Source organism: Castor canadensis, chromosome 1 (assembly GCF_047511655.1).
Source record: "Castor canadensis chromosome 1, mCasCan1.hap1v2, whole genome shotgun sequence".
Lineage (NCBI taxonomy): Eukaryota > Metazoa > Chordata > Mammalia > Rodentia > Castoridae > Castor > Castor canadensis.
Window position 1 is genome coordinate 195600475 of NC_133386.1, and position 15253 is coordinate 195615727.

The 15253-nt window shown below is 40.2% G+C and overlaps 3 protein-coding genes across 10 annotated transcripts in view; 1 reads left to right on the top strand and 2 right to left on the bottom strand.

The window, feature by feature from the left end:
• Positions 1-13996, bottom strand: part of Lpxn (leupaxin) — a 37227-nt gene extending 23231 nt beyond the window's left edge. Inside the window, exons 1-3 of one of the 7 annotated variants that reach the window (XM_020159310.2) lie at positions 13388-13996; positions 6019-6161; positions 944-990 (exon numbers count right to left, since the gene is read on the bottom strand). In XM_020159310.2, coding sequence (XP_020014899.2) covers positions 944-990; positions 6019-6057 — 86 coding nt within the window. In that variant the 5' untranslated portion in view covers positions 6058-6161; positions 13388-13996. Of the gene's footprint in view, positions 1-943; positions 991-2475; positions 2597-6018; positions 6162-11233; positions 11487-13387 lie in introns of those variants that run through there. The other 6 variants (XM_020159309.2, XM_074046075.1, XM_074046082.1 and 3 more) reach the window with 6 other exon arrangements.
• Positions 2616-3311, bottom strand: LOC109683461 (large ribosomal subunit protein uL11-like). The gene has a single exon (XM_074046121.1). It carries the CDS (start codon positions 3294-3296, stop codon positions 2667-2669), a length of 630 nt encoding a protein of 209 aa, XP_073902222.1. The 5' UTR covers positions 3297-3311; the 3' UTR covers positions 2616-2666.
• A 3-nt stretch (positions 13997-13999) lies between the features above and the next one.
• The window catches only part of Zfp91 (ZFP91 zinc finger protein, atypical E3 ubiquitin ligase), a 40463-nt gene continuing 39209 nt past the window's right edge, over positions 14000-15253 (top strand). Inside the window, exon 1 of one of the 2 annotated variants that reach the window (XM_020159308.2) lies at positions 14000-14720. In XM_020159308.2, the coding sequence (XP_020014897.1) occupies positions 14374-14720 (347 nt within the window). In that variant the 5' untranslated portion in view covers positions 14000-14373. The remainder of the gene's footprint in view (positions 14721-15253) is intronic. The other variant, XM_020159307.2, reaches the window with a different exon arrangement.

Here is a 15253-nt window from a genome sequence, read left to right on the forward strand (position 1 = left end):
CTGATAGCTTTTTTTGTAGCAGACACTGCTTTCTTGTTTTGCTTTTTTAGGTTTGTTACTGGGGTAGGAGGAAGGACTATGGAGAAATGTTCACCTACAACTTCCTGGAATTGTAAGAAACTGGCAATGTGTGTATTAATAAATTGGCCTCACTCTCACCGAAGTAGAAAGTGACCTCAAGTGGGAAGTTTTAAAAAGACTTACTATACCACAAGTCCTTCCCCCTGGGTTTGCCTCTGGTGCGTGCACTACTGGCTGTGACTCTGAAATCAAGTAAAGTGTGATAGATACTCATTACCAAGCATGAATCTTTATCATCTTTAAACTAAGCCCTTTAATTTGTTTCCGAGAAAGGTGCCTGATGTTTAAGAATGAAAGCAACAACTAAAGAGAGAATAAGAAAAGGGATCTTTTTTTTTCCTACAGACTATTGATTTTGCTTTGGTCAGGAGAAATGATTTAGTAAGTGAATTTGCTTCAACATGTAAGTTTTATTAAAAGGAAACCCCTCCTAAACAAATTTTGAGCAAATATGGAAAGAAATATAGTCATTGGTCTGCCATGGAGCCTTACTGTCTAAGGCTAGCCCTGGTCCTAGCACTGTTGTTGTTAAGTTTCTTCAAGTGTGTTTTCTTCTTTGTGAACTGGAGCATGATATCTGGAATGGATGGGCCAAAACATCTGTGTAACTAGGACTATTTACAAATTTCAGGTGTAAAGGAAATAGCACAGCTCACCAACCTGGACAGCTGACCTAAATGCCAGGCACCTTGAAAGGCTGCCAAGTCAGCTCAGCAGAGTCCTGTCCCTACTCAAAGACTGTGGAAAGAGGAGGGTGGAGGAGTTCTAATAATAAACACAAAGCAAATTATTGTCTGAAGACTGATAACAATTATCTAATAATTTTAATTTTTTAAAGTATTTAATACAAACAAAAACATACCTGTAGACATTGGGATCCTGGATATTGGTAGTATACACGAGCTGTACCTAAGACATATAAATGACAGAGAAGAGCAAAGAAAGATTTCTGTCATTAGAATATTGGTGCTTATCAACACCAAGAGAGGATGTTTTTAGTTTCTAAAAGGGATAACTAGCATGTCTATAATCCCAGTTACTGGGAGGCTAAGGCAGGAGGATTATGAGTTTGAGAACAGCTTGGGCTACACAAAGAGACTATCTCAAAAACAACAGAAAAAACAGTAAAGGTAATAACTAGCAGATCTCTGAGATCTTCTTTATTAAGGAGAGGAATTACCTACCAGCCACCCTGCACAGAAAGGCCAAATTCTAAGCAGAAACATTGGCATATGGCCCTTCCTGAAAAGCAATGAAATAGAAAAGTAGACCATCCATCCCCAACTGGAATAATAGGGGGTAGGGTGATAAAGAAAGAGTAAGTAAGGGGGGTGTTAATCTGATTAAAGTACAATATATACATGTCTGAAATGCTAAGGCAAAACCCCCTTGGACTATCGATTACACTTTTAAAAAATGAAGGATAGCAAAACGAAAAAAATTGAGGGCTAGGAAGGTGAAACAGGTCTTTTCCAGAGATGCGTATCAGAGGGAGGGGTGAGGGCATAAGGAAAAGGTGAATGAGGTGGATATAGTGAGTGTATTTTGTGTTCATACATGCAAACAGAATAATGAAACATGTTGAAATTGTTCTAAGAAGGGGGGGAAGGGGACGAGGGAGAACAATGGAGGGGTGAATCTAGATAAGCTATATTGCAAGCACATATGTAAATATCAGTGTATCCCCTTGTACAACTATTATACACTAAGAAAAAATTTAAAGTAAATTACAAAAATTTTAAATAGCACAATATTCTTTATATATATATAAAGAATAATTATTTATATTGTAAATATATATATGTGTATATATATAGGTTACTTAGCCATTGTTACCTCTGACATTGTGATGTAGAAATTTTTCCTTAAAATGTCTGTTTATTTTTAATAAGGTGCTGCTATTTTTATAAAATTATAATCTTTTTCAAAGCTTCACTTTATGGTTATAGATTTGAAATGATCACTTCATGATTTTCTATAGATCATAATATTTTTAATAGAGAAAGTACTCCCTCCTCTCTAGATAGTGATGAACCTGAAAGTACATGCAAATTCTGATCAATGGAAGATATTCCCAATTCTGATTTGTGTATTAAAATGTGTAAATATTTCAGGACAATATTTTCACAGCTTTTCTCTTTCTACCTCTGCTCAGAGTACCTTTCTTTAACACTATTTTTAAGTCAAAACTTTTTAAGCAGTCTCTATTTGTGATTCTTTTTAACATTTTGCCAAATATAGATACTGAAAAATCATAGATTTTTCACAATTTCATTCCATTCTGGTGGATAATATAGATTTATTCAACTAAAAACAGGAGTCAAATCCATCAAAGTGAAGATTTTTTAGAAACTCAGTTTTCAAATTAGGTAATTAAACCATATGAGCTCTCACCTTTTGATTTGTTCAATTCCTCCCCAGCTTTTATAGAGAGAAATTTGAGCTGCTTCCTTTTTTTCAAGTTTAATTTTACATAATTGCAACGTGCTAAAGGCTTTAAAAAGCTGAGTTTTCATCCTGTATTCATTGAATAATTTTTTTTTAGAAGCCCAGATGATTTATTAAAACATTTTCTTTTGTACTTCTTAACTAGCTGGGCATTCCACTGCACCACTGTTGATGTCATCTATGATGTCATGAGGGTGACGGCCATCGACATTGCAGCCCACAGACTGTGCAGTGCCCAGGATCTCTTTAATCGTTCCAGAAAGTTCTCTGGCTAATGATCGGTGACGCATCTGTCTGGCAATGTTGACAATTTCATCAAAGGTGATGTTTCCACTGTGTTTAATGTTCTTCTGTTTCTTCCTGTCTCTTGGGGGCTCCTTGAGGGCTTTGATGATCAGGGCGGAGGCAGAAGGCACAACCTCAATCTGGGCCTGTCTGTTCTGAATGGTCAGTTTCACTGTAATCCTCAGACCCGTCCAATCACCAGTTGCTTTGGCAATGTCATCACCAACCTTTTTTGGAGACAGACCCAAAGGACCAATCTTAGGGGCCAAGGCAGATGTGGCACCGACCTCGCCACCGGTGCACCTCAAGTACACGACTTTGATCTCGTTGGGGTCGAACTTGGGCTGCATGGTGGAGGTGGCCGGTGTCGGATGAACCCGGATTCCGGACGACTGAAGAAAGTTGCACCTTTGCCTCCTCCAAGCCGAAAGACGAGACTCATTGAATAATTTGATTAGAGTTTTCCAACTGATTTTGCACATAATGCAACCTAAATTTGGGTTGCTTTACATAATGGGTTTTCTAAGGCTTGGGCATTTCCAAAATCCAAAGGATAACAGGCAGCAGAGTCATATACAGGCATTCTGAGATGTTTCTTTGTATTTAATACCAGCTTCTGGCACAAAAGTCTTGTACATTGGTTACTTATGTACTCTGTGAATATCTACTGCACAGTATTTATAAATTTTGACAATTTCAGTTTCCATCTCAATTGGTAGAACATTACAGTTTGTGCACAGTCATGACTTTTGTGTACATCACAACTAATTCCAAGAATTTTTCTGCTTCGTATGTATTTAAATTGGTAAGAACATTGTTTTAAACACAATGCTGTGTTTCACCAACATTTGTATTCATACTCTTGCTGTGAAAAATATTTTAACTTCAATGTTGAAGTTTTCAACTAAATTTACAATGACAGTATCAATGTCAGAAGTTTTATTTTTGACTGAAGAATAAATTTCCAAAAGTTTTATTTCAGCCCTTTGAGTCGAATGAAAGAAAAACTGAACAATTTGGGAATTAACAAATTTTCTAATTCAGACCTCTGATGGCATTGATATAAAACTAGCATTTATTGATGATTTTCAAAGTGTATTAACTTATTAAACATCTCCATTTCACTTTATAAGCACAAGAAAGCTTGTCATTGAAAGTGAGCAAAACTAATTTGGAAGAGTCATTTGATACAAATGGAAAGATATACTTTACAAGTACATGCAAACATATCTCCTTTAACTGCACATGTTGAATTATCATCTTGGAATACATTCTTCTAAAATTTCGAAGTAGATGCCAATTCTTCTTCACCTTATTTGTGCCTTCTAGTTTTTAAAGGGACAGTGAAATCTCTACTTGCCTCCATGATGAATGGAAAATATGAACAAATATTTCAGGCAAGTTACACATTCACCGTCAATCTCTTTGAGAAAGTAAAACATGAAGTTTTGGTTTCAGTTTTGTTTTAAGCTAAATGCTGAAAAGATTTATTATAAAATTAAAATGGATTGAGCGTCTGCCAAGCAAGCATGAAGCCCTGAGTGCAAAAGCTTAGTACCACCAAAAAAAAAAGAAAAAGAAAATTAAAATGTGTAACACAAATACCAAAAGTATTGGTGTTAACAAATACTAAGAGCTTTACAAATGTAAATAACGAATTTGTTGTAAGAAAGCACTCAGATTATACTATATTCTATGGCAGCAATGCATAGCCTGTTACCTAAACCTGATTTGTGTGACACTAAGCCAGTTTCCCACATTTCTTACTGACCCTGAGGAGGCACCATGCATGTCACAGATTCCTACAAGGATGTGACAAGGCATCAATGGTGGCACAGCAGGGGAAAAAGCCTCAAAATTTTCCTGTTACCACTTAAGAACTGCTTATGTTTGAGCTGTTAGCTTTAAAACAACCAAAACCCTGCATATTACCCATGAAAGCGTTCTGCTACTTAGGTGACATCTGAACACGATCAAGAAGAGACAAGTTATTATTAGCCATCTTTTTGGATTTAGCCATAATAAAATTAGAATTCTGTTCATTGCATGTGTTTACACTTTACTCGATGAGACCATGGAAGAAATCAAAGAACCAAATGTCTGTTTAACCATGCTGGTTCCCCTTAATGCAAGTACTAATGAGAAAACTTCAAAAAGGAAGTGAGTAGGATGTCAGTCAAACAAGCAAAAATCCAGGTTTCTTCTAGGGAACCTGGACATAGGACCAGTACCTTTTACTCCAAATAAGATGGAAGCCATTGAGGGATTTTGAGTAGAAGAATTGGTGGTATGATTTAAGTCAAAGGATCACCTCAGGCTGCTATGATGATAACAGACTGCAGGTAGCCAGAGGCAGAAGATCAGTTAGAAACTTGCTGCTATAAACTGAAAGTGAGAACAAAGAAAACAGCTCTCTACTGGAGAGATAAATGGACAGTCTGAAGGGAAGGACAGTAGAGGGGAAACCTACTCCTGCATTCAAATTTCAGGTCTGTGCCACTGATTGTTTCACATAGTATAACAATAAATCAGAATATAATAGTTCAAAAGTGCCAGATCTAGAGTATTTACTCAAAGTCTCTTACACTAATTCCTTTCTTATCAAGCAACCATCTAATTATAATATAGGTTAATGTAGAATGATCTATAGGAAGAAAACACATAAATCAGCAAATACTGGTATCTGTTCTATCTGATAGTTTTAAATCTAACCATAAATTAATACATTATATTTTTGGAGCTTTTTATTCATCATTTCTTATGCGTTTAGAGTTAGTTGCCTACAGCTTTGTCATCTCTGATTACACTAATAATTGAATTTCCTAATCTATTCAGGAGAAGACAAGAAATGGTGACCTGGAAAATTTACCCTGAGAAAACTTGTCTAAGCTGCTGCCTGGCCTTCTCCAGGTAACATGTGGGCTGAGTGTCATTCCAGTCAAGCTACAAAGGGGTAACATTTCTGACGCCCCAATGATAAAATCACAATACTCCAAGTGAACCAGCTAATACAATGCCTGTTACTAGACTCTCTTGTTTTTCTCTGGTGATTTTCTCAATTTTCTTTCCAAAACCAAACAACACTGAAAGATTATTTTTTCCCTTGGATATATGCTTCTTTAATATCATTTTATATAGGATATAATTAGTTTTCAGATAATGTACTAAATATCTACAACCAAAGTACTACAAGCAACAGGTTACCTTCAAGGGACTTGTGTTACCCTTTGAAGTCTCCATCATGCTATTCTCTCTTATGGAATGCTGACCCAGGGGAACAGGATCAGGGTTAGAATATTCATCACTATCCTGGAGAGTGGAGCGCTCCAGTTCCTCCAATAAGGCATCTATATCACAAGAAACAAGAGAACCATAATATAGCCAGGCATTGGTGGCTCACGCCTATAATCTTAGCTACTCCGGAGGCAGAGATCAGGAAGATCGTGGTTTGAAGCCAGTCCAGGCAAATAGTATGTGAAATCCTATTAGAAAAAACTCATTTCAAGAAACAGCTGACAGAGTGGTTTAAGTGGTAACCATGTCTGCCTAGCAAGCATGAAGCCCTGAGTTCAAAACCCACTGCTTCCAAAAAAAAAAAAAAAAAGAAAGAGAGAGAGGTTAAGATTGACTCAGAATCATTTTCTCCTAGACCATCCCCACTGTGCCCCCATTTATCTCCTTCTTTTAGACTAAAGCTATTTTCAAACACTTTCCTTCCTCTTGCTTCAAGAATGTGACCTCTCCCACAAGGTGAAGCCTCATACCTCCTTATATTATGGTTTCTTATTTTTTATGGTAGTACTCAAATTCATCGCCTCTTCTATAATCTGACTTCATATATTGTAATATTGATTTTTGTCATTCCTTTAGGGAAGATCACCCACGGGATCCCCAGTTAGAAAACAAAATCCTAAATATATTACCTATCAAAAAAAATACATGGCCAGGTGCTGGTGACTCAAGCCTGTAATCATAGCTAGTTAGGAGATAGAGATCAGGAGGATCGTGGCTCAAAGCCAGCCCAGGCAAGTAGTTCATGAAACCCTATCTTGAAAAAAACCCATCACAAAAAAGAGTTGGTGGAGTGGCACAAAATGAAGGCCCTGAATTCAAGCCCGAGCACTGCCAAAAAAAAAAAAAATATATATATATATATACATATACCAGAAAAGCACATTCTTAATTCTGATTTTTTTTGTCTTAAATCTCAAGAATTATTCCAAGAACATAACAAAATTCTCAAAACAAAGCAAAAGTAATTCTATTTTTTAGGGTGTGGAGAGAAAAACAGATGGGAAAGGAAACTGAGATATTGCAAAATCAAGTAAGATGTTGCAATCCAAAAAGTGAGGACTTGCTTCTCTCAGTTTTCCTGGGAAAAGCCAATGGACATGACAAGCATTTTTTAGTACCTTTTTATTTAAATTAAATTAATAATAATAATTAATAACATTAACATATGCCAACCCCACTGGTCAGGAGAGTACACATTTTACTGAATTATCCTAACACTTTAAGGTAGATAATTTGTTGTCTACTTTGTAGATAAAAGAGACAAAAAAAGCTTGCATAGGCTCATGATTGCAAGAACCAGTACTTGAATCTGTGCTGTCTGACCCCTAGCTGTGAACTAACTGTAATTTAGCAGCTGTAGTCCCCATTCTCATATGGATTGTCTGTAGGTCATCTTGAGCCTGCCATGCTTTCAGAAGCTGCTTCTTCATCTATATAATGAAGCAATTGAACAGAACAATATTTTTCAGATTGTAGGTCAAGACATAGTGGTAGATCTCTAGTGCATTTTTTTTTGCTATAGGTTATAGTTTCTAAATGTCTGCAAAACATTAGATTATACTGTTCCTAAGGACCTGCCTATCTTTGAAGTTCTCAGATAAAAAAATGAACTTTACAGGTTATTGAAAAATGAACAAACAGATTTTCTTTATTTATACTTGGGGAGGATGGATATTTCTCAATGGTATAAGGAAAGATCAAATTTTCTTTTACAAAACAAATCTTCTGTATAACTTTCTCAGTCATCCATATTGCAAAATTTTGACTTCTATGCACCATTTTTACAACAGTGTTTTAAGAAAACAGAAGATAAACTCTTCAGGTCAAATTACACTTCAACCAACAAATTGATATCAGAAGAGCTGTAGGGAGCACCTACAGATTAAAAGAGACTTAAGATGCTTATAGGGCTGGCAGAGTGGCTCAAGATAAGAGTGCCTGCTTAGCAAGGCTGAGGCCCTGAGATCAAATTCCAGTGCCACAAAAAAAGAAAAAAAGGAAAAAGATTTGCCTGGCACCAGTGGTTCACACCTGTAATACTAGCTACTCAGGAAACAGAGATCAGCCAGGACATGCAAATAGTTCCTGAGACTCTATCTTGAAAAAACCCATCACAAGGTGTAAACCCTGAGTTCAAATCCTAGTACTGCAAAAATAACACTTATGACTAATTCCATTGCATGACCCTTATTAAGATCATTAAATAAATGTCAAAAATAGACAACAATATTAGGTGATTATTAATTTAAGTGTGATAAGAATATTTGAAAATATAAAGGGATTTCTGTTATTTTTAGGTGTGATAAAGGTATTTTATGATATTGAGGCATTATTAAGGCTAATTCTGGGCATGATACTAATATTATGGTTATTTGTGTAAATACATATTTATGTTAGAGATTAAAGATAAACTATTTACAGATGAAATGATATAATATTTAAAATTGCTTTAAAGTAATCCAGGGATGGAAATAATAGGTGAGTCTGTGTGTGTGTGTGTTTGAGAAATAAGATTGGTCAAGAGTTGATGATTTGTTTAAACTGCATAAGGGGTATATCAGATTTCATTAAACTATTGTCTCTACTTTTGTATATTTTTATTTATTTTTTGGTGGCACTGGGGCTGAACTCAAGGCCTCATGCTTATTAGGCAAGTGCTCTTACCGCTTAGGCCATTCCACCAGCCCCACGTATATTTTTTAATTCTCTATAATGGAAGATTTTTTTAAAAAAGAAACAAAACTAAAACAAATTAAATTGTCTCAGAATTTATTAGCCAGACTTGATTCTGAATTTCAGAATTCCAAATTTTTACTCTGTGTCTCTCTATCAAAATAGAACCTCTTTTCTATTCAAGCTGTAGGCCAACCAGAACTCAAAGGTCTTCTTGGAATAATAAAAAGCCATCTACAGTAAACATTGTGGGAATGGTAAATATTGGTAAATATTGTGGGAATACCACAAAAAGTATGAAGTTACCCTTAGAGGGATCAGCTAATCTTAAGTAGTTAGAATTTTCCTTTCTGGGTCATGAGTTAACAGGCAAAGGCCTCTTCCTGTTTCCTATGAGTACACATTTTACCAACATCCCAAGCTGTTAAATTACAGGTCAAATATTTAAAGTATACAACCTATAATGTAAAGATGACTAATTTCAGTACGACAAATATGAAATTACTGGAGGTGGTAGTGGGGGACTTAAATATGAGATTGGAGGGGGAACTTGACTGAAAACTCTGTAGTTCTTCTCTCCAGTCCTTCACTTGTGGAAATTAAATAATATTAAATTAACATTAAAGGAGTACAGTGAGGTCTTTTTTGGGGTGTTTCTGTGAGTTGTAATGATCTCATTCAGAACCAGAGGTTATTTTTATCTATCATCCACATGTCACAAGCATTTAAGTACAACTATCTGGTTGATACACTCTACTAACCTCCAAGGCAATACAGTAGAAAGAAAATATTTGTTCACTTGAGCCAATTTGTCCTGCATGTAATTTTTCTGCAGTCAGGAAGAAAAACCTACCCCATGTCTTGGGGTAACTATTGGGTTGATGACAAATTGAAGACACTGTTGAGGTATAGTCAACTAACTGCCTGTTGGCTTGTCAACTGTTTGATCTACACAAATGTTAGCTTCCAGGCAGCCTTGATATTTTCTACATTTCTAGACAACATTTCTTTAACATCCATTCCACTTAGAAAATGCAGAAATACACATTTTTTAAAAGTGGGTTATTCCATTGGCCAGAAGACCTGAACTAACACATTTCTAACATGGAACACCTTGTAGTTTAATTGCTTTGGTGTGAGGTTCTTCCGGGAATAACAGTGAACAAGTTATTTTCTTTTCTTTTGTTTTTTCATCTAAAAAAAGTGGGTAATCCCTATTTTAGAACATTGCTGCAAACACTAAAATGATTAACGTGTAAAAAATGTCTAGTTTTAACCTATGTCACAGTATAAGTATTAGTTCCCTTTGAATTATTTATATAAAATTTGATATCCCTAAAAAAAATTGGACCTTGGTGGAACTAAGGCAGAAATGCAAATTCTCCCAATATCATAGAGGTTATGAATTTGTATTCTACCCCAAGTCCAAAACATAGTTCACCTCAGTATCAAAATAGAGGTAACACAGCTCAATATTTATTAAATGCCAACTTTTCTCATCATTAACATCTCCTCCCTCCTGTTCTTTCTTTGCCCTTCTTCCTTTTTCTATTTCTCTAGCTCTCAAATCAAACCTCAACGAATTAAAAAAAAAGACAATGTGGAGGATATGTCCTTTGTTGTTGGCTCTTTTGGCATACCTACCAACACAAACAAAATCAGGATCATGTGGAATACAGCTTGAAAACTAAGTAAAAGTGAGTCAATGTTAGAATGTTGGGGAAAAAAAGTTGGCAGTATATGGAATGAATCCAAGAATACAAATTTTGTATTACCAAAGATTTGATCTCTCTGGGTAACATAGCTAATAGTTCCACTGCTGGTATCAATTGCCTTGAAGAAGGAAGTACTGTATTTTTCAGGCCATGGTAATCTGCTTCTTCAGGATTCCTTTGAATAAAAAGCTTAGAACAAAATTACTAGTTATAGGACTATGTTTTTTTCATTCTTTTTTTTTTTTTTTGTGGCACTGGGGCTTGAACTCAGGGCCTTGTTCTTGGTAGGCAGGTGCTCTGCCACTTGAGCCACTCTACCAGCTGTCTTCTCAATCTACTACTAAACTGTAGAACAAATCAAACTGTTCTGGCTTTTTTTCTAGTCTCTATGGATCCTTTATTCCATTTTTCCTCTTCCTTTTACTCTCTGTCCCTTTTCCCTTGTTTCTTACTTTTTCTCCCCAAATCACACCTCTGTAGTTGCCTAGCTGTGTAGCTACCCTAAGATCTCCTGGGGCCTCAGACAGGGAAATGCTGGTAATAAAATGACAATATCAATCACCATTCATTCCAAAATAATTTGCCTGAACGTTTACTCTGTGGTTAGCACCAAACTCTCTGCCTGTTGTGCCACTGCAAACAGTGAACTCCACAGTTCCCCAGAAAAATCATAGTTCCTGTGCCTTACTCTTGGTTGCCCAGAGGACAGAAGTGAAAATAAACTCTTTCATCACTACCTTCAGTCTGATTAGAAGTACATCCTATTGCACATGGAGATCATAGCCAAGTAAGTCCTCATTCCCTCAGAGCTTCTTTTTCAAGAAGCTGCTCACTCACCCAACTCTTCCATGTCTTACACCCAAGATGCTCTGTTCTTTCAGGTTGTGAAGAACTGCTTTGGCATGAGGTGTAGAAGGGGACCACAAAGGAACTGAATGAGACAGTGTGAAGCAGCCTCTATAACCCTTTTTTGGTTCCTGTATTTGCTTAGCACTTCCTCTCTTTTGATTTGGTGAATTTCTTCTTTTTTTGGCGGGGGGGAGGAAGTCTATAGTTTTTAAAATGGTACTGACATGTAAGATTTAAGTTCTAGTAATACACTGGCCAGGGTGATAAAGCTTTAAAATTAACTTTGCAAAATTTGAGTACATACTACATATCAAGTTTCATCATGGAAATGGCGGATTTATACGTGTAGGTTTTTCCAAACACATGTATCCTACTGTGATTTTTTTTTCTGCACTGTGAAACTGGGGACTCATGAAAGAATGGTTTTCTTCTTAAAATTTCCATTAGAGTTAAACAGTACCCAGTTCACTTCACTGTATTTACTTATTCAGAATACGCTCATCTGCTTTCCTGTATAGACTGTAAAAAGCAGGTCAGAAGTGGATTCACTTTGGAATCTCAGGCGTTGACTCATGTCCAGAATACAAACATCTATGGGCTGACGAATATGAAGCTGGAAGGTTGGACACTGGGTGCTAAACTGTAACTATCTGTATTAAGCATAATCCCTGTTCAGTTACATTGCCTTGAAACAGTTTCTCTAAAAAGCGACACTGAGTTTTTTCCCCACCTTGTTTTATCACTGATTTTATTCATCTTGATAGAAAACATTTGTAAAAGGCCTACTATGAAAAAAGCATTATATAAAGAATTGTAATTATACCCTGTGAAATAGATTTCATCCGTTTTTACCAGTGGAAAAATAGGCTCAAGGAATGGTAAATTGCTAAAATTAACAGAGGTAGCTTTACTTCTTACTAATAGTTCAGATTTTACTTCCGAGCCTTTCTTTTACAATGCAATGTTAAGAAAAGTAATCATCCGCTCTTTCTTGGAGGGGTGGGGGTAGGAATTCCCCTTTTGTATTACTTTAAGCAACCAATGGATGTCAGTGCTGTTCCAGAAGTCAGCTAAGTGCAACCACAGCCTGAAAAACTCCCCATTGATACTGAATCCATTTTTTACAGCTGAAAGTGACATTAGCCCTCTGAAAGTGCAAAAATACTCAGTAGAGAACACAAAGCATTTGCCTAATCTGATATGGCATCAGAGTTGAATACTAGAAAGAAAAATGTTCTTTACTTGTCTACAGTGTAACTCGATGATTAAGGTAAAAGTTGAAACTGTATCTCCAGATGCTGTATCTATCCTCTTTTAAACTCCGATGCCTTATTTTCCAGGGGTAAGGAACTGTTCTTGCAAATTGCCCCTTGGTTATAAGGGGTAACAGGAAGAAAGGAAGGGAGAAGCACACGGCTACACCGGCTGCAACTTGGCGATGAACACAAGGAAACTGGCTTTTGACCCAGCAGGAAGACAGCAGCGTGCGCGCGCTAGGGGCAGAGAGGGACTTGTGACAAAGCTGTGCTCCGACCGCGCTTCCGGTGCTCAGCACGCCTGCAAACCACAGGGGCGGGAGGGTCCCCCGAGTCACGCCAACCACTCTTCTTCCTCCCTCTAGCCCAGCACCCCACACCAGCTTCTGGATGTCTTGATGCAGTAAGAAAGCAGCTTTACAATTCTACCAAAGTTTTTATTTTATTTTGTTTTATTAAAACTGAACCGACGCAAGCAGAATCAATCCCTGACCTCTAGGGCTCACAGGATGACGAGACAAATAACAATAGAAGAGAATGCTAGCTTGTCCCAAAGGAGGTGTCATCTGACCAAACCAAGGCAGGTCAAGGCTGTGATGTGGCCATTCCGGAAAAACTACGACAACGCCAAGTTAAGAAGCAGGAAAAAGTGGGATAAACCCTCTGAAGCAACCCTAACTAGCAATTGGCTCAGTATTTGAGCCCGGATGTACAGAGGCATCGCGGTCTAATCCGGAAGCACTGCCTCCCTGGAATGTAAACTCGGACTACGGAACGTTAGACTACCTTTCCCATCACCAATCTGCCGAGTACTCCCAGCGTCCTCTTGGCCTGGAGTTTCCTAACTCTTCCCGACGCAGAATGTCAGTTCAGAACTTCATCTCCCAAGTTGCCCTTGGCTAACTTAGCCGTACGCTTGCGCCGAAGGGCGGTTCCTCTCTGCCCCAATAGCCCCGCCTCTGCCCTACCGCCGCCATTTTTTTCAGGGACTTTCATCCGGCAACGGACGGGGCTTTTTTTCTTAAAGGAGAAGCGACAGCTCAAAATATTCTCCCCTTTTCTCCGCAAGACCCGGCGGCGCTGGTAACAAGAAGGCCAGAGACAGGAAAGTGGGGTCGAGGTGGAGGCGGAAGGACGCCCAGGCTATTTCTTCGCTTTAAAGAAGGATAAAAAGAGCCCTTGTGGCAACAGCAGCTCCTTAGGGAGGCAGGTGCGCGCGCAGCCAGTGTAGGGTGCGCGCAAGGTAGGGAAGGAGGTGCGTTTTCTTCCCATCCACCATCCTCACCAAACCTGCCCCTCCCACTGGCCCTAGCGTGCGTTGGATTCCTGAGGGGGGAAAAGGTCACTTTGGGATTGTCGCGAGACGCAACTGTTTAACGGTGAGAACGGGTGCGTGGGGAAGGAAACCTCGCGCGCTCCCTTGGAGCCGTTTCCTGATTGGCTGAAGGAAGGGGTGAGGGCGGGAACTTAGTATTTCGTTGCGTGTGCGAGCAAGGGGCGGGGCAAGGAGGCCAGCACTCCCCTCCGATTGGTCCTCTGAGTGTGTGTGGCGGGCACGCGCGCGCGCAGCCTGCGGTAGTGGGCCTTGAGTGGCAGGCGGTGGGGGGGGCCGCCTTCGGAGCAGGCAGAGGGGAGGGGGGAAAAGAGGAGCTCAGGGTGAGAGTGAACCGGACGCTCCGGGAGGCAAGGGGGGCGGGGGGAACAGCGTCGCGGCCGCCGCCGCCTCCGCCTCCGCCGCCTGGGACGAGGGGGTGGGGGACGGACGAGCCCCGATGCCGGGGGAGACGGAAGAGCCGAGATCCCAGGAGCAGCAGGAGCAGGAAGGGGGAGAGGCGGCGGCGGCCAAGGCGGCTCCGGAGGAGGCCCAACAACGGCCCGTAGAGGCGGTGGCGGCGGCGCCTGCGGGAACCACAAGCAGCCGCGTGCTCAGGGGAGGTCGGGACCGAGGCCGGGCCGCTGCGGCCGCCGCCGCCGCCGCCGTGTCCCGTCGGAGGAAGGCCGAGTACCCCCGTCGGAGGAGGAGCAGCCCCAGCGCCAGGCCTCCCGACGCCCCCGGGCAGCAGTCCCAGGCCGCGAAGCCCCCGTCTCCAGTGCAGGGCAAGAAGAGCCCGCGACTCCAGTGAGTACCGCAGTCTTTGAGACGGTGGGAAAGACCCCCTTCGGTCCGCACGCCGCCCTCCCGGCTCCCGTAGCGCCCACTCCACGTGACACCCGCTTGCTCTGCCCCCTGCCGGCGCCGCACGCCAGATGTCACGCCGTCCCCGCCGCGGCCTGTCGCTCCTGCACCCCGCTTCCCCGCTCCCCGGGACTCCCTTTGCCAGGACCCCCCGCTGCTGACCCTCCTCCCCGGCGCCCTCAGGCCTGAGCCGCGCTCTGGCATCCGCACCCCCTTTGTCAGCCTGCCCTTCTCCCTCCGGAGCTCTCCAGTATTGCATCACGTCCCCATTAGGAAACCAGCAGCGTGGTTCCAGCCCGCAGAACGCGCCCCCTTCCATTAATCAGCGCAGGAGCCAGTTGAACTGATGCCTTAGGGAGCCTTTTTTTCTCTTCCAAATTCTCGGTCTTTTTTAGAAATCCAATGCCCAGGGTGGCGGTAAAAATATGGCTCTGCTAATTTTCAATAAAGTATTTTAAATAACTATTAGATGAGTG

Excerpts from the sequence above, each read along its gene's own strand:
- LOC109683461 (XM_074046121.1), bottom strand. The coding sequence starts at position 3,296 with ATGTGCAAAATCAGTTGGAAAACTCTAATCAAATTATTCAATGAGTCT.